Genomic DNA, 19,472 nt, shown 5'->3' on the forward strand with positions numbered 1-19,472 from the left:
AATTTCTCTTTTGGACGATTTTATCTATTTTATTTATTATTTACACGCATCAATTACCTTATCATATTTTTTAAAAAAATTAACTTATTTTATTAATATTTTATAATTTGATACTAATATAATATAAACTGCTAAAAAGAAATAAAACTTTATTAATAATATCATATATAATTATATGCTCAAAGTTCATAAAATATAATTAAAATTTTATTTTTTAGTTTAGCTATTAATTATAAAATAAAAATTTCTATTATTTATTTTAAGCCTAAAATAATTAGTCAGTTATTATATTATTTGAAAATAATTATTATATTGACAGCGAATTTAATTTTTAAAATTCTCTGTAGTATTAATTGATTTTATACTACAATATTTTAAAGAAATACAAAGTGTATGAAAGTAAGAAAAGATATCTATGTCATATAAAAATAAAAATTCCATTAGAGTTAACAAACAATTACTGGTAACATATTTAGTAGTAAATAATTAACTGAATAAATTATAAGATAATTGTTTGTTATAAAATAAATTACTTAACTATTTTTGTTAACCAGTGAAATCATATAGTAGCTTTTTATATTTTTTTTATTTAATAGTTTATTTAATATTAAATTAATAAATTTTATTATAATATTTTATTTTTTATTCATTAAAAGTTCAAGAGAATATAAACTACACGATTCATTGGGAGGTTTAATGGACTACACACTAATAATATGAAATAGTTATTATTTTACATTTATTATAAAAATAAAAATAAAAAATAATTTAATTTAAATATTTTTATTTTTAATAATAAATACACATACCGATTACGATTGAGCTAGACTTTAAATGTAACAATTTATTTTGTGCATACATACATTTAGAGTTAGTCTAACTAATTTATAGTGTGTCGGATATAATCAAAATCTAATAGCTCATAAACATAATCCGGCAATTTGACTGTCGATATTTGACCATCCTATCACAATCTCCGCTAGAAATTTAGTGACCAATCGCCAAAATCTTATAGGCGGTGTCAAGATTTAGTAACTGGTGGCCATAGTGCAGTATTTAGTGATTGGAATTCGATAAATAGGACGCGGTACCAATAGAGAACAGTGATGATAATGATCGGAGGTATTGGAATTACATTTGTTTTTTTTCTTTTTTCTTTTTTTCCTTTTTCTCTATTTATGAAGCATTACACTAAATAAGGAAATTATTTGACTATATTATATATTTATTATTACATCATAATAATTTTTTAAGTCACCAAATTACAATAGCCAATATAATAAAATAGTAATTCAGTTATATCCTTTATTATGCCTAAATATTGTATTGAGATGAGCCTTTAAATGTTGATATTCAACTTGTCAAAAATTATACAAGTTCAAACTCGAATTTTTTTTATTATTACTATAATAAACCTCATACTCGATTTATTTCATTTATAATAAATTTCAGTTTATTTAAAATGATAAATATAAATAAATAAGTTAGATTACGAGATCAAAATCAAAATCAAATTTTAGCTCAGCATAAGCTCAAGTTCAGTTTGCATACAGATTGGTTTAAAATCAAGCTTATTTAAACATCTTCCACAGATATATAGCTGTAATTGCAATATAAACAAAATTACCCATAAAATATTACATTACTTATCCATTATAAAATTATTTTATTAATTTTCTTTTTCGTATTTTTTCTCCATGATTTCTTCACACATACAACATTAGTTTCAATAAAATGAATCTTATAATTGTTATTTAATACACAAAACGCTAAAATTTATTTTATAAAAAGAATAATTTTTAAATGAGTTTAAACTAAAAATAACGTTAGCGTCTATTATTTTTATATATTAATTTTTTATATCTAAACTTTTTATATTTATATTTAATTTTTTATATAAATTTTTTTATTTTGACATGTTTACTTACTTTTGATATGTAATATTATATTTAATTTTATAATTTTTTATTAATTTATTGATTCGTAAGTTACATTATATTAAATACCGAATCTAATCATAAAAATAACACTTTAATTTTTTAATATTATTTAATTAATAAATAATTTTATAATCAGATAATGATATTAATTCTATTATAAAAAATTATATTAATTATATTTTAATATTATATTAACTAATAAATTAATTTTATAATTAAATAAAAATTCTATTCTAGAAAATAATATTTTTAATATTATATACAGTAATAAACTAAATTTTTAATTATATAATAATTTTTTAATTTTAAAAAGTAATAAAATAAATTATGTTGATATGTTAATTTATATAATATTAAAATTAATTTTTAAATAATTTTTAAATTATTGTATTAATAAAATTTTAAAATTTTGAAGAAATCAAAGACATTTAAAAAATAGCTAGTTTGCTATTAATTTTTAAAATTTTATAAATTAATATTTAATATTACAATTTTATTATACTGGATTTATCAATTTAATTTTATAATCAAAATAATATCAACAATTGTGCAATATATAGATAAACAACTAGTTAATACTAAATTTAAAATTTCAAAATTTATCATGTATATAATATATTTTAAATATAAAGAATATATTTTTATAGTTGCACACTAAGAAGAAAGATAAATAAAAATTATATTTTTATTTAAAAATATAATTATCATGAGATTATTATAGAGATTTTAACAATCATTAATTGAATTGAAATTTAAGTATCTAGCTTGCAATTTTATAATATTTTATAATATATCATATGATTGATATTAATTTCAATACACTATTCTTATATAGCTTTTGATATTATAAATTTAATAAATTAATATCTTAATAACCTTTTATCCATTATATATCTCTATCTATAATCTATCTGTTTATTTTTATATTTAATTTATTCATAATTTATAATATATATAAAAGTATAAAATTTTAAATTGATTAAAATATCTTTATAATGTAATTACTGATTTTATCCTATTCTAATTATATATATAATTAATTTAATTTTTTAATTCTAATATAATTAATTAGTAATTAATTTTATCAATTATAGTTTTATTATATTTTTATATACGTTTTTAATTCTATTAAAATAATAATATATCATATATAATTATATATATATATATATAATAAAATTCAAATAACTAATTAAAATCTTTTGCTGAAAATTAAAGACAATAAATTGAAAAGAGATATAAAATTCTTAATATAATTTTATTAATTTATCTATTCACGTATGTGTTTCCTTTAATCATATAATATTTAATATATATCTTAAGCTTATAAAAAATTAATGAATTATCCTCTATATATATATATAATAAAATTTAAATAATTTAACATAAATTTTTATAAAATTTAAATATAAAATTATAAAAAGATATAATATTTTTAATTTTTAATTTATTATACATTAACTTATATATATTATTATTATAATAATATCTTTACTAAATAAAATCATATTATAATTTTATAATAATAATAATTTGCATACAGCGCGAGGAAGTAACGTTACTTACTAGCATAGATATGTACCGTGTCCCGATAGCTCGTATAGACATGATAGGGCGTAATTACAAAAACGCCGTGAAAGCGCGTGGCACTTACGTAACAAACAGTTTTGTTTTCTTTCCTTCAGCTAATGCGAATGCGAATAACGTCATTTCTGCAAAAGAAAAAAAAATTGCGCACGCTCTCTCAGCTTAATCTCTTTTTATCTAATGGACGAATTCTCCGATCCGATATACAGGTTAAAGATTGGAGATTAAACCCTAAATTTCCACTTTCTTTTTACTGCTCCCTCTCTGTCTGATTCAGGTAGCTCTTTTGTATCGTAACAAACCCTAGTTTTTTTTTTGAGCTTCACAGATTAGAGCAAAAACCCTAGAATTTGTTTTTTTTTTTTCGATCTGATTTGAGACTCCCCGATGTCAAGAATCTGATTATTTGGAGTTGGGATGTTGTAGGATGCGAGATTAGCGATTCTTTGTACATATATATGGCGTTTCCAGCATCAAATTTTGGTGAAAATGATCGCGTTTCATCGTTAGCAATTTTGTTTATTAGAGTTTGAGAATCTTGAATCGGGATCTGTGGCGGTCTTTTATTGTGGATTGAGCTCGGCTTAAAAAAATGGATTTAGCTTGAAATTATATGTACTTGTCTTTTCTTTTTCTTGATTTCTAGCATTTGAATCTGATTGGATGCAAATCAAATGGATTGTTGCTTGCTAAAATAGCCAAATATATATGTACATCATTAAACTCTTCGAGGATAGCAGCGAGGGTGCATTAAAGAGATAGGACTTTTGGCTCTATATTGGATGGTGTGAGCAAGAGAACCACAGTGACAATAATCTTTGCTGAGAAAGAAGTAGTTGCTTAAAAAATGAATTTAGAAAATGAAGAGCAGCAACATGTACTGAATCAGGATGCGGAAGCAGCGGGAAACGAATCACAAAAGTAATGCAGTTCTTATTTTTGCATTTTCAGTTTTGAAACATTGACTTCGTTTTTCTTGTTTTAATTTACTGAATAAGGATAAATTGGTATCCAGGAAGTCAATAATTTCATATACGAGAGAGTTCCTATTATCTTTGAGTGAATTGGATATCTGCAAAAAGTTACCAAGTGGATTTGACCAATCCATTCTCAGGTAAGTTTCAGAGTGTTTGCAGGTTTAAAATATTTGAAAGAAGGATTGACGGCTGAAGTTGACAATTTCTTTTTCTTTTCCTCCACCAGTGAATTTGAGGATGCTCCCCAGGATCGATTCAGAAGTTCTGGTGCCTTGGCATCGCAAAATTATAGACGTAATGACTATGGTTCATCCCCACCTACTAGAGGGGATGTGAGTAATTATTCTAAGGGCAATCATGGCAGGTGGGATAGTCGTTCTTCCGGAAAGAGTGACCGGGACAGTGACACACAATCTGATTGGGATTCAGGTTAGGCTGCAGATGTCTGGCATAAAAGTGTTCTTCAATAATCGGGATTACATTCTTATACATTGATTTAACGTTCTATGTTAATGAATTACATTTGGAATTTGCTACTGCCTAATTAGGATTTGTTATATCAATCTCATATGAAACATATATAAGCACATGCTTAATCAACTCAAGATGTTCAGTGTTTTAAGTCTCTGTTAATTCTTGAAATTGATTGAAGAAAGAGCCAGTTTATATAAAATAATTAGTTGCAGTGATGCTCTGTTAATCCTTTAAAGCTCACTTTCATTCTTGTACAATAAATGGGGGAGGCCAGGCAACGCATAACATGTGGAAACTCTCATTCTCTGTGGAAGCAGGTGGTTTCTGTCTCATTGCATAAAAACAAGCTGTTAATGATATATTTGATGCAGGGAGAATCAAAGACTGCCTGTCATTTGTGTTTTAGGGTTTGAAAACTTCTATAAAACCTTGAGGCTGCCTGTGATTTATATGCAAGGTATTTTATCAGGTTACGTCATTAGCCCATTTAAGGAATATGAGAGGGTGAGCTAGGTTGCAAATTGTGAAAACTTGGTTTTGTTTGAATGGAAATTAGCAGTTGGATTAGCAGTACAATGATACCTTTTCCAGAATTTTCTATCCTGAGAAACAGAGTTGGTAGTGTCAAGAAGCATAGAGCTCGATAAATTTAGGGTTGTATCTCCTGTTTATTATGTTGCTGTTTGAGGTTTTATTGAAATATGCGGTTTTCTTTGAGTGGAAATTAGGAGTTAGTCATTAGCAATTCAATATTTCTTTCCAATTCTTATATTCTGAAATGCAGAATTAATAGGTATTAAGATTTAACTGATTAAGGATTTAAGGAGTACTTGGTTTGTTTGAATGGGAATTTGGAGTTGGGGTGGCAGTGTAGTGATTTTTATTTCACATTCTCTTGAATTCTTCCATCTTCAAATGCAAGTTGATAAGTGTCAAGAGGCATAAGCTCGAGAAATTCTGGTTGATTGGAGTGTGTTTCAGATCCTTGATGCTGGGACATTTGAGGGATTTTTTTTAGTTCCCATCTAATATGTATTATGTCTTCCTTAAAGAGGTAAGGTGGAAGGTTTATGCTTAATTCATCCAATACTATTGTTAGTATTATTAATATGTTTAAATTATTACATTGAATACTATGCCATTACTGTTCAACTTGGAAATACAACTCTAACTAAATGCTGCCATCACTTCAATGCATTCTGGGTTTATGCATCTTTCTGATATATTAATGTATGCTATCATTTGGTGGCTTGCATAGATTCTGGAAGGCGTTATGGCAACCAATCTAGGCGACCTTGGCAAGTTCCTGAGCATGATGGACTTCTTGGGAGTGGCTCTTTTCCGAGACCATCTGGATATGCTGCAGGGGCATCAGCTCCAAAGTCTCGAGCTAATGATCAATACCAACTTAACAGGAGTAATGAACCATATCACCCGCCTCGCCCTTATAAGGTAAAGCCCGTTATCTTGTTTGCAGATATGTATTGAAAGGATGACACATAAATGGATCTGGATTTGTCAATTATTTTCAATTGCTCCATAATCATTTACAAGACTAAATAGTAATATGAACTGTCAGAAAGTGTCTGCTAAATCTCCCAGCTGTTGTTTTAGTCTTGCCTGTAACTTTTCAGGCAGTGCCTCACTCACGTAGGGACACTGATTCATACAATGACGAAACATTTGGTTCTTCTGAGTGCACAAGTGAGGATAGAGCAGAAGAGGAAAGAAAGAGAAGAGGTAATATTTCCTTTTCCACAAGATTTTTTGGTAGGCTATTTATCATGTTTTGATGCTGTTGCAGTAGTAATTTGCTTTCTGATTAATGTAAAGTTGTTATATCTTTACTTTCCTTTCAGCTTCCTTTGAACTTATGAGGAAAGAACAGCAGAAGACTTTTCAAGAAAAACAGAAGTTGAATCCAGAAAAGGGTAAAGGTGCCTTTGATATTAGTGAGTTGTTGGAGGATCAAAAAGATGATAAGAGATTTCTGGATAGAAGGAATGAATCAATTGAGCCAGCAACAAAGCCTGCTTCAAGTAATGGTTCTGATAAGTCTTCCTTTCCCTCACCAGCTCCTGTATCCAGACCTCTTGTTCCCCCAGGCTTTTCAAGTACTATAGTTGAGAAGAATATTGGAGTCAAATCTATAAGTCATCCTCAACCATCAGAGGTAGGCTCCTCTATTTTTCATATGGTTCGTTTAAAATGAAAGTTGGCTAGTTAAACATTCTGTTTTAACACATTATTTTGAAAAGTTAGCGATATGCTTTTTTTGTTTGGAAAATCTCTGTGGCTGTAACTGAATTTAAGGTTTGTCTATTAGGGATTGCTGGATGTTAAAAAAGCAGTTTAGAATTTTTTGATGTGACATGGGTATCCCATCATCTTGATTAAATGTTTTCCTGCCACTAGCTGTCAGAACTGTTGATGTCTCCCATGCTTAATATATTTCTGAATGAAACTGGTTGAAGGCATTGACACTGTCAAGTGCCGTCTTGATTTATCGTTTTTCTTATCTTTATCATCCTCTCTGTCTTCTGGTTGTTTCTTGCTGTTTTCATTTTGTTGACTTGGTGATTCTGGTGCTAATCTTAACTTTTATCACTATTCATGTTGAAAAATCTCGTAGACTAGTTTAGATAATTTACATAAACTGAACTAAGCCTCAATCTTAATCTAGTTTGGGTTGATATATGGTTCCTCTGTTCCACTAAGTTAATGGCTACATTTGCTGAAAAGATCTAGAGCTGCCCAGTTCTTTTATCATCAATCTACAGCATTCAAGTTCTGTGTCAAGTAATAATCTTGAAGTCAATACTAGGGCTTACCTAAATTGTCTGAATCGATAACCTCTCCTCAAATAGGTCAATGAGCAACATGCTTTCACCTGGATATAAAATGGATAAATGCTAGAAAAAGGTGCACCTGTGTTTTTACCATTACCATTACCATTCTTGTTGTCTTCCATATTTCTATTCTAATAGATTGCGCTTAATATCTAGCTTCTTTTGAAGCTTCTCTAAGGAATTTCTTCCTAGTCAGCTGCTTTACTGTATTTTTGTCTCCAAAATCATGGGCAATGAAATATGTCGGCATATGACCTTTTTATATAATTTGTGCACATTTATATTTCTGAGCATGCTCGTGTATAGACATTATAAATGATCAACTCGTTATATTATTACTCCAATATATCTTGAATGCCTCTATTATCATATATAATTTGAGTAAAATGAAAGATTAGGAATGGCCAAGTTTAATTGGTCTCAATTGATCCCTCGTTATTGCTCAGATGCGAGGTCATAGTTAGGGATGATGGGATTTTGATCCCGTGATATTTGGTACCCAAAACAAACACACTACTAACTTGTGCTACATCTCTTTTAATTGGTTTACAATGTTGTTATAGAAACTACGCTTTTTGTTTTTTACATGCTTAATTCATATTCTCCATCAATATGCTTTTTCTTTTTGGTCTCATATCATATATTATGTAATCTAAATATTAGATAATAATATCACTTATTGTATCTTATTAAGTAATGATAAACTTGCGAAAAAAATTTGGAAGGAGGACTCAATTTTGGTCCCTCGCTTCAACTTGCTTTTCAAAATTAGTTTTCCTGTTGTTAGTACCTGTTGCTCTATGTGCTTATTAAATCTTTTATCTTTTTTGTACGATGTGACGACTTACTAACCATGATTTTATTGATCGCCTCTAAAGGTTGGCAATGAACTTGACCACAGCATTTTGCATGCCAAAGGAAACCGTTTGTTTAGTGGGACTTCTAATAATCAAGAGGACAAACAATCTTTGGAACCAATGGATTCAACAGACCAGCAGCTCGGTAGTCGGAGCATTCATGTTTCAGTTAGTAAACGGAATGAAAAGGTTCCAACCTTATCATCATCTTTGGATGTTTCAAGTGAAGCAGTTGGCATGGATAGTCAATATTACAGTACTTCTAAATTTTCAGAAACTCTCGAGGCTTCAGAGAATAATGAAGTAATAGAACTTGATCTTAAAAGTATGACTGGGCATAAACTTGTGGGTGGATCCAGTCCGACTCGGTCAACCTCAATCCTAGACAAGCTCTTTGGCAGTGCTTTGACACTGAATGGTGTTGGCTCCTCAAATATCGTTGAGGTAATTGTGTTTTTCTTTGCAATATACCCTAGGGACGTTGAGACTTTCTATATCCGGCACTCACACACTTGCCCAAGGAGCCTAATAAATTTGGAAGAAGTTTATGTTTTGTAGAGCTTTTTAATGCATGGTTTAATTTTTAGTGCTTTATACCCATTCATTTTGATGTAATGAACACCTTTCTGCCATAGTCATGATGTGTGCGTAAAAGCCAGCTATTTGATGCTAATTTGTAGTTAAATACCATTTAAAGAACTAACCACTATATCCTTATCCCTGGGTTGATTTGTACCAGGGTTTATGGATCAGTTTGGTAAGGGTATGTCAATGAGAGGTTCTAGTGTAGTGGATTCACAAAATTTCATATAATTCTGGTGAGTAAATAACTACAACGGCTGAAGTACATTAGTACATATTCATTTTTTTTTATAACTTTCTGGATGGGTGACCATGATAAAATGAGAATGCAAGGAAAAAGGAGAAAATAATGGAGGGGGGAGGGGGGTTGTGTTTGGTTTGGGTGGATTTAATCGTAGAATTGTTTTCTCCTTCTGTTTGAATCTCATAGGTTGACATCCAGCTGATATTCTCCTTTTCCAAAATTCATTACCTTTTCCAAAATAATTGAATTTGTTGCATGTCTTGCAGTTAGTATAGCTACTTCTTGTACCATAAGTTTGCAATATTTTTAGTGCCTGAATTCTTTGTAATATATGTTATTGTTCCTGCAGCAACACAATGAGAAAGAAGATGACATACAAGATCCTCATCTGGCCCAATCTTCTAGGTTTGCTCAATGGTTTCTTGAAGAAGGTATCTGATATTGGTTTCTTAATTGTTTAAAGTTATAGCTGCTGCCATTTTATTTGCTTTCTGTGCAATTATAAGCTTGGTTACTTACATTTCTTTTCCTCATTTTGTTATTCCAGAGAAGAAACCAATTGGTGATCTCTCATCTGGGAGGCCCAATAAATCAGTTGAAGGTCTCTCATCCAGCAGGCCTAATGATTTACTATCATTAATTGTTGGCGCTGAAAAAAGTGGATTGTCTTTTGTTTCTGGTGATGAAAATAGTGGATCTCAGGGTTTTGATGTTGAAGCTACTGAGAACACTCCATCAAGTTTTCCTCACCAAGGTTCTGGACTTGCAGATGGGCTCATGACCTCCAATTTAGCGCCTGTCACTGTTGAAAATATTGATAAACTAGAGGCAGCTCCAGCTGTACTTACATGTGAAGACCTTGAACAGTCGATTCTATCTGAAATTACTGAAAGTGGTCCAATGTCACAGCCTCCTGTGCAGGGATGGAGTGGAGATTCTGGTGCTAAGATGGAACAGCAGAAAGTTGATATTGACAATCATGCATCCCAGCAACTCCTCTCACTGCTACAGAAAGGAACAGACCTTGGAATTATATCTGCTGACAAACTGCAGAGTGTTGAAGTAGAGAACCATGATGTTGCACTTCACAGTTCCGGGGAGATAGCTGCTGAAAACATTACAAATGCAGGTGGGCCTTTGACTCTTGAAACACTTTTTGGAACTGCTTTCATGAAGGAACTGCAGTCAGTCAGAAAACCGGCTCCTGGCCAAAGAGACTCAGTTGGATCAGTGCGGGTTGATGTGTCAGAGTCTCTGTTTCCTATGATGGATAAAGATTTCCTTGCTTCTACCCCTGATATTACGTCCAGCATGCCAAATCATGGCAATAGTCTTCTAGCATCAAACCAGAGACAACATATGAAATTAGAGAGGATGGAAGAGACATTTTCAGGGTTTGATCCTCAAAATGTAGTGAATTCATCACAACTTCGAACTGAATTGGGAACTAAGCTTGGCGGTGTTGATGGGTTTGTCGGAATTGGACTTCCTGAAGAGGATAGCTTAATTACAGCCAATGATCCCCTCAATCTCCAGAACTTCATGCCTGCGAGGAACTCACCTAGAACTGAGTTGTTAACCACACCAGAGACGGCGGTTGACATTGCTGGAAAACTAGCAGCTTTAAATTCTGTATACCGCGATGAAAGGCCTATTATAGGTGGCCAAGAGGGTCCAGGTTTTCTTCGTGGTACCTATGATGCGAGGGAACCTGATGTTCAATACCATAAGACTCACGCCCAACCATCTTCTCCGCTTCATCCTCAGTTGAATCATCAAGGGACAATGTTCCATCCATTAGATTCTCATCCTGCTAGTGTTAATGCTCAGATGAAATTCATGTCCCCGGAGAACATCATTCATCATGATCCTCCTAATCATCAATTTCCTGCAAATTTGCTTCGGCCCCCTTTTCATCACCCAAATACTGGACTAACTGGATTAGATCCGAGCCCGCATAATCCTGTACTACAGCAAATGCAATCACCTGGCAATTTTCCTCCACCCCACCTACTACGTGGGTTCCCCAGGGGTGGACCTTTGACTTCGCATCCCATCAATCAGGTGACTGGTTTTATACAGGAAGTAAACCCAATGCAAGGATTCCCTTTCAGTCAAAGGCAGCCTAATCTTGGCGGCTTTGGAATTCCACCACAAGGTAAAGCATTTGGCACATTCTTTTTGCCTTGCAACTCATGTGACTCGTGGTTAATGAAAGAGTCTGCCTTCCTACCTCTGACTGGGATGCTTGCTTAAAACTTTTTCAAGAACCCTTCTACATCCTTTGGCTTTTGTGCTCACTGTTTCTGTGCTCTTGCACGTGTCACTGAAGGCTTAAATTTCTGTGGATTTACACAAGCATTGCTTGCTGTGGTGATTGGAATTAAATCACAGAGTTGATGCCAACTAGTTATCTAATAAATGGTGCTCTTTTCTAACGAGTTTCCATAAAGTCATTCTAGATTTTGCTTAATAGTCCAATATATAGATTCAATATTAGCTTACACTCAGATGCCACATTCATGCACCCATTGCTGTGTAAAGTAGTATACTTGCTGAACTGTGGAGCAATAACCTTGATTGTTCCCTTCTATATTTGTTTTGTTCTTATTCTTACTGTTCTTCTTAATGGGTGATTTTCAGCTCCTGATGCTGGCGGAGGAACTCGTCCTCCAGAGGCGCTCCAAAGACTTTTTGAAATGGAACTCAGGTCAAAATCCAAGCCGACTCACCCTTTTGCTTCAGCTGGCCATAGTCAGGGGATGTATGGTCACGAGCTAGACACGGGCTTTGGGTATAGATAGTAAACTTCAGCATGGTTTGTGTATATGGCGATGTATTTGTGATCTCATGCGCAGTGCCACCTTGCATTGGCAGTGATTTTATTGTGCTTCAGGAGGGATTGCCTCGGGTTAATGTAATTAATGGCATTTTACTTGAAAATGGCAATCAGTTGGGACTTATTAACTTTCCTTTAGCTTCACATTTGAGAACTAACCCCAAAAAAGAGTTAAGAGGACTCTAGTGCTCTTCTTTTTGGCTGCTTGGTCAATGAACAAAGAAGAGACAACGAGCAGTCCCGTCTGTGGAAATCACCCCTTCGCATGATATGCTTGATGCAGTCATTGTAACAAATGGAGAACAGAATCTTAAGAAAAAGTGTGATCTGTATGATTTTTCTTTTTTGCTACTTTTCTTTGGTTCTATTTGTCTTCTCTTTTTCTTTCTAATATAGTCGAACTCTCAACTCGGTTCGTTCAATTTGCCATTTTTATACTCCGCTTAGCCTAGGTCTTTCATTGATCAAGTTGAAAAAGTAAACATTGGAATCCCAGCAGAGGTACCATCTAAACTTTAACTCCTGAAAGGTTTTTGGGGGACCTTAAGCACGATCCCTTGTACCAAAGCCCATCGGTTGAACTATGGCCATCAGTGGCTCGCTCAGTCGCTCGCTCTTGGACCAAAAAGGAAAGTTTGTATTATTTGATGACAACTGAATTCATTGAGAAGTAAAAGGAAAAGAACAGACAAGAATACATAGAGAAAGCGAAAATGCTTATTTCAACTTTCTTCCTCTCAAGCCAACGGGAGTAATCAAACGATGAGATGGGCACTTGGACCAAGCAAGGAGTTTAAACATTTCATTGTCTAGAAGTACATTAAAAAGCTCTTGATTAATTACAATTTTACCATAATACAAGTTAATTATGCCATAGTCAGATTATGAGTTGAGGATGAGTTGATTGAGGGTTTACTTTATTTTGGGCATTGATTCACTCACGTCTACCGACTTTAATGGTGTGAATGGCACAATGTTTCGCTCTGCCAAAGCTTTCACATTCATTTCAAGTAAATTCATACAAAGTAACTCCTAAAATAACACATACAAACCTCAAAAACACATCTTACAACAATATACCGTAAAACTTGCACTCAAAACTCTATACAAGATAGCCTCTGGGTCGTAACCGTGAAGATAAAACTATGCTACATTTCCAAAGAGCAAAGCATGTATACATATATACACAATACACTAGAAACTAACAGAAGCAGGAAGAGCATTCTCCTACATCACACGTATGTATTTACAAACCTCCTACTACTACTACAACTTCCTTTCGGTGCGACCTCGTGAGTATTCTACTCTCTACTCCATCCTCGCATTTACTTTCTGCGCAGGCAATGGATCCATGGTAAGACAGGAATCTCCCAAGACTTTATTATGATCAGAATACAGGAAGTGAAAACTTTCAACCTTTCACTTCTTTCGGGGCTGAAATCGCCATCTGAATTTTATCAGCGCCCATATTACTGTACAGGCCACCAGATTTTGTCTCCTCACCATTAATATCATATGATGCAAGTAACCTTCTCTGTATCAATTTCATGGAAAGTTGAAAAGAATGAGTAAGAATTCACACGCTTAAGTGTGAATACAGTAAAAGAAATGTCAGTTATATATTTACCAACAGGCACGAGGGACTGCAAATACAAAAGTTATCGCAGATCATTTATACAAATGGAAACTCATGATACAATACCCTTCCATGAGGTTGTTATGTTAATCAAACCGTATGACTGGAATTGGCTTAAACATTATAGACTATCTGAAGCACAGTAATTTTTTTGTCTTCAGGCTTTCTCAAAATAAACTTCGAAGAAGAGGTTCTTAGAATTTTTCTGAGACAGACACGAAGCATACAAAGCTATATCAGCACAAAAAGCTTCGTTTTGCAAGAATCAATCTTGGACCATAAAATAACACTGGATATCTAATAGAGTCCAAGATCCATAAAACGCTTCATTATGGTAGTTATAATGAGGTAATTTACATATAGGAAGAAGGAAGAAGAGAAAAACTAACAGTAACAAAGAGGGAAAAAGAGAAGAAGCTTGTAGCTTAGTAAAGCACTTACATGATCCTCAAACTTAGGACTTGTCAAATTAATGGAGAGGTTTCTCATCAACAGCATTACCTGATAAAAAGCCAAAAACAAACCAACAAAAAGGAAATAAACTTATAGACCATTTTCTGAATAATGAAAGCATGCCCAAACCCGAAGTAGTTCAGTCAAAGCCTTAAAAATAAAATGAAACTAATAGAAATTTCAAATGACATACTGTTTCCATATTTATTGGATCCATCTGCTTCAACCTCTGCAAGTGACCACTGGCATGAGGGTCAAAAACACTGCCAATGAAGCTGTATACTTGTGCAAAATCTGGCATAACTGCATTTGACAGGCATAAAATCATCATGAATAGAAAATTAGAATGTAAGGAAAGTATCAGACACATTAAATGATGCAAGTGATACCATCAAACATGACAGAATATAAGACAAACTAAAAGCCGCCCATCCCGAAAGGTGACCGAAACTTCCAGAAAAAGAATTGTGACTGAGTTCCATATGGTTCACATGGAACATTTCATACTGAAAGGGACTTGCAGAGTGAAAAGCAGAAAGGATACAGCATGCTGCTATTAACTACTAAGTAATGAACATTCTAATGAGTGGCGAAATAAGAGAGAATGAAATTTAACAACTTCATAATGGCAATACAGGACGAGATCAGAAAATCAAATGACATTTAACTTTTATTTTTATATGTCCATGGGTCCAGGTTCCCAGTCCCCTCTCCTGATGAAATTGCTGAAACATTCTCAGATAGTCCTTTCACAGACAAGACATACATGAGCAGTCATCAGAATGAATCATGTCATGATGTGTAATGAATAAGATGAAATAATTTATTTTACACTGAATGATCCAATCAAAGCTAAGTATCTGCCCAGGTGCAAGTCACGTTGTTTGGGAAGAGAGGGCGAGAAGGGGGTAGATACCAATAGTAATTTAGAAATTATAGCTTTACAAGAAGACATCATTATGCATTATGGTCAAGTTTGGATATCATTAGACATGCCCTGTTATGTATCCCAACTTTTAATTAGGGACATGATAGTTACCTCTCATTGGCTTGCCCTGATCCCCTGGATCAATTATTTCACTAGTTTGCCAAGTCCTTGGGGTGCTTTCATTGGTACTACTGCAGCAACAATTATGCGCAATCGTTTGCCTTGCCAATCCCACATCATCTTAAAAACAAGATGATTCCGACATTATTTAGCAGAAACAGAAAAGGCGATAGGAAGAGCATCCACAGAGAGAGCACATTAACAAATAATACCTTTAGTAACTTGTGGCAAATTGACTGGTGTCACTGTGTTAAAACTCCAGGATGTCAAAGTTCCACCAGTCACTGGATTTCCAAGAACTGATGAAGAATCTGGCTGGTAGACATATCCAGGTTCAATTGAAACTGGTGGAGACTGAAACAGGCTAGCCATTTGGGTTACGACTGGGGTTGCTAAATCAAAACACAAAGAAAGTTCAGTCCAAAATCGGCAGCATTTGACAAAGTGCAGATCCCCACCCCATCTTAAAGGAAAAGGAAAAGAATTAAGGAAGGTGACAGAGGGAGTTTTGGCAGATAATGAGGAGGAAAGAACAGAAATGACGATACAAACCATTTTTAGGTGCCTTCTGTGGATAAGGATGAGCTGCTTTTCTCTTTGGTCGAGGTGGAGGTACACGTTCACTTGTCCCATTCTTCTGAACCTTCAAAAAATACTTCTGTGCATGGCTACGTATCTGCCAAGAACATTACTTGGACTTAACATGAAAATAGCATGACCAGGGATTACAGTACACTAATAGCTGTAAAGTGAGTGCCCAAAGAAGTAGAAGAAGCAGATACATTTCTTTATTTTACTTTATGGACATGGAAGTAATGAACCAATAAATGGCTGTCATTTCTTCAATTTTATGTCATCAGTACAATATAGTCTTTACTATTTTACAAAAACTGCTGGCTGCTAGACAGAGAGAGACGAGTCTTACATTTTTTTTGCTTTAAAATTTTTTAAGCCAGCTACTGATGCCAATGGAACTATGTTGACCCAACGTATTAATTTGTGGAATGGAAAATGAGGATAAAAATGGTAAATATCAAGCCGGAAGAAAAAGTAAAGATTAACTACCATGTTTTGCTATGTAGAGTCTTCGAAACAGGTACATCTTGGGGTTGGACTTGCCTATTCCCAAAATTTCATAGATATTTCCCACTAATTTGAACTGTTGAGGAGTCATACCTATATTTGAGTATCTTTTATCTGACACGGATACTTTAGGGTAAAGTGAAGAGTCAAAGCATCTAGGAATAAAAGTTTACTCAAGGAACTAGGTAACTATTACAGCACTCAGAATATGCCACAAACATTAGTGTGATGCTTCACAGTTTTACCAAAATACCTGGATGACCGTCTTTGATCCAACAAATGCTTCAATCTTCTTCCAGTCACGATCAAACCTATAAGCAGCCATAAAACAAAGAAGAAATACTCAAATTAGCAAATTTGATTTAACTGTGATCAAAGAAACTGGAGTTTCTGTTCTCATGCAAATATTAATAATATCACATGGTGCAAATATGGAACTATCTTTTATTGCAAAAGATGCTATCTGAGATAGACGAATTTAATTTCTCTAATTCCATATTTTGAGGAATGCGCAAAACTCCTCATTTAGTTGGAACAATCCTATAAATCGTGTTTCATGGCAAATATAGAAATGAATGGCCAAATTTAGAAGTTTCATTTTTGGACTTTCAGTGATGGACATGGAAATGCAACAAACAAAACTTGATTCAATTTTGGGCGATAATATTAATTTATTTAATTCGTCAGTCCCTAAAAAATAATTAATCTTTTTTTGGAATCATTATTCAAATCATTATATGCGCTACAGAAAAACGGAAACTTCAATTTGGAAAACCAAATATATATAATTAATAGTAATAATAAAATAAAATAAGTTTTAAGTACCATAAACTCGACGACCATATTGTCCATAACAATAATTAGTTTCCAATTGAAAACCCCATTTCCCAGTTTTGGTTGCCAATAGCACAGAGAAAAAAGTCGCGAATTTTGGTATTATTTCCATAATTTTGAGTGAAACCAATTAGAAGACAAAATGAAAACACAAAATTCAGCAGAAATCGGATAAAATCCCAAAAATGGAGATAAACTTACAATTGAAGAGCTTCTAGAAACTTGTCGTGTTCCTGTTCGGTCCAGCTTTCTCTAGACTTAGTAATAGTATAAGGCTTCCTGATCTTCTTGTTTAGATCATCCTGAAAGGACGCCATCGTATTGGTACCTGACGTGGTACTGGTACCCGTAGCATTAGCGGTATTACTAGTAGTAGACGTTGAGGAAGAAGGAATCTGGTGCGGCGTCAAAGAATTAAGACCAGGCAGTCCCATACTCATGGGATCAAACAAATGAAATCCCTGAGCTGGGTTTGGGTTCACCGACACCATATGCTTTTAAAACCACTCTTGACTTCCGGTAATTAGGTTTTTTCTTCTTCTTCTTTTATTTCTTTTTAAGGTTTCAGTTTCGTTTGTCTTTGTTTTCTGTGTTGAAGTAAAGAAAACGAAGATTGTGGCTCATAAAATGAGCTCATATTTATTTATTTATTTATTAAATAATGATGAAAAACAGAGAGTGGTGGCCGAGACTCACTGGTGGTGGTGGTAGTAGAGGTGGTGGGGTTAGGGAGGAAAACTAACCTTACCAGATTTCATCGTCATCGTACACGTGCCACGTTCTTAGGTGCCTTAGTCTTAAAACTCTTATTTTTTGGTAACCGTCCAGTGGCATTTTACTAGTTTTTACCATTTGTTTGCATTATTAAAAGAAAAAAAACATTTTATTTATTCATTTATCCGCGGAAAATGGAGATTCCTAATCTGTTGGTTAGAGAAGATTTCGTTAAGCTTAAAAAGTTTTGGATTTCTAATTAACCAAACAGATTAGGTTCTGCTGCTTATGCTCTGACTTTATCTACTTAGTTAAAAGATTTTTATTTCAATTCTTTTAACGTTGTCTGGGTTAATCCACTGAAATATAGAATTACTTATCATATTTGAATAAGTCCGTACGATTTCACTGTGCAATCAGATGAAATTAGTTACCTGCTATAGAGGAAAGTCCACCTGTGCGTGGGTGAGGCGGAGAGGGAGAGATATGAAATTACTGATGCAACCTTCTTAGGAGAAATCGAAAATTCTAGGCTTCTGAACATACTGTCTGTCAAAATTGGTATGTACAATATAAAATATAGGCTAAATGCACTTCTTTTTTTAAAGATTAATCTTTAATCAGTTTAACCTTCTAATTTTTCATAAAACTAACAAACATGTGGATGAAATATAAATATAAATTTGTACATTAACATTTGCTTTAGAAATGCTTTACTTTGTCAAACTAAACAAGTTTTAACTTACCTTAAGTAATATTTGGGTCGGGAATGGCCCCTTTGGTTTAGAGGATGGAGTAGTCTTAAAAACTGGTGAACCAATTCAATGGGATATTTCCCAGTATGCAAACCAGCTGCTGTTAAGTCATTTTCTTATTTTTAACTCAACCGGAACAGATATTTTCTTGGTGTGTTGTATAATAAGTAATCAATTTCTCACATTTATTATATGATAGAATAGTATTGATTCACTATTTTATATGTTGCTTTTTTAATGTATATAAATATACAAAAAAAAAAAAAAAAAAAAAAAAAAAAGAGGAAATGTTATTTCAAAGAAGAGATACAAACATCAATTTGAAGTAGAAATATAATAAACGCATTTTGAGTCCATGTATTTGAAATTATTGCATTCTTTATTAACGGAAGGGGTGTGTGTGGGGGCTGCATGATCCATGTGAGCATGTCAAGCTTCTGTTTATGGGAGCTTCAGGCAGCTTGTACTCCTTGAATCTTTCGCCATTCCCTAACATGCCAGTGTTAAGTACGTAAAGGGAATGCTAAAGGTCACCACCAAGCTTGATGCTTCAACTCAATGTCCCATCTATTCCCATGGAAGAAAAAGAAAATAATCCCA

General features: G+C 33.2%; 2 protein-coding genes across 2 annotated transcripts; one reads left to right on the forward strand and one right to left on the reverse strand.

Moving 5' to 3' along the window:
- Window positions 1–3,606: 3,606 nt before the first annotated feature.
- Window positions 3,607–12,700, forward strand: LOC8286680. Its single transcript, XM_002511868.4, has 10 exons — window positions 3,607–4,448; window positions 4,543–4,641; window positions 4,731–4,933; window positions 6,237–6,430; window positions 6,613–6,718; window positions 6,838–7,151; window positions 8,706–9,128; window positions 9,860–9,941; window positions 10,058–11,668; window positions 12,154–12,700. Exons 1-10 carry the CDS (start codon window positions 4,375–4,377, stop codon window positions 12,312–12,314), a joined length of 3,267 nt encoding a protein of 1,088 aa, XP_002511914.1. The 5' UTR covers window positions 3,607–4,374; the 3' UTR covers window positions 12,315–12,700.
- Window positions 12,701–13,311: 611 nt separating this feature from the next.
- On the reverse strand, window positions 13,312–18,114 carry LOC107262692 (protein REVEILLE 6-like). The gene is made up of 9 exons (XM_015729079.3): window positions 17,605–18,114; window positions 16,823–16,880; window positions 16,039–16,162; window positions 15,699–15,878; window positions 15,478–15,606; window positions 14,632–14,741; window positions 14,427–14,486; window positions 13,766–13,883; window positions 13,312–13,681 (listed from the first exon to the last, which is right to left on the reverse strand). The coding sequence occupies exons 1-9, from the start codon at window positions 17,892–17,894 to the stop codon at window positions 13,596–13,598; spliced, it is 1,155 nt and encodes a 384-aa protein (XP_015584565.1). The 5' UTR covers window positions 17,895–18,114; the 3' UTR covers window positions 13,312–13,595.
- Window positions 18,115–19,472: the final 1,358 nt, after the last annotated feature.

This window comes from Ricinus communis, chromosome 1, assembly GCF_019578655.1.
Source record: "Ricinus communis isolate WT05 ecotype wild-type chromosome 1, ASM1957865v1, whole genome shotgun sequence".
Lineage (NCBI taxonomy): Eukaryota > Viridiplantae > Streptophyta > Magnoliopsida > Malpighiales > Euphorbiaceae > Ricinus > Ricinus communis.

Excerpts from the sequence above, each read along its gene's own strand:
- LOC8286680 (XM_002511868.4), top strand. The coding sequence starts at position 4,375 with ATGAATTTAGAAAATGAAGAGCAGCAACATGTACTGAATCAGGATGCG. Across the intron at positions 6,431-6,612 it reads ACCCGCCTCGCCCTTATAAG|GCAGTGCCTCACTCACGTAG; the intron begins GTAAAGCCCGTT and ends GTAACTTTTCAG. Across the intron at positions 6,719-6,837 it reads AGAGGAAAGAAAGAGAAGAG|CTTCCTTTGAACTTATGAGG; the intron begins GTAATATTTCCT and ends CTTTCCTTTCAG.
- LOC107262692 (XM_015729079.3), bottom strand. The coding sequence starts at position 17,894 with ATGGTGTCGGTGAACCCAAACCCAGCTCAGGGATTTCATTTGTTTGAT. Across the intron at positions 14,742-15,477 it reads TCAGGGCAAGCCAATGAGAG|TTATGCCAGATTTTGCACAA; the intron begins GTAACTATCATG and ends TGTCAAATGCAG. Across the intron at positions 13,884-14,426 it reads GTCCTAAGTTTGAGGATCAT|AGAAGGTTACTTGCATCATA; the intron begins GTAAGTGCTTTA and ends AAATTGATACAG.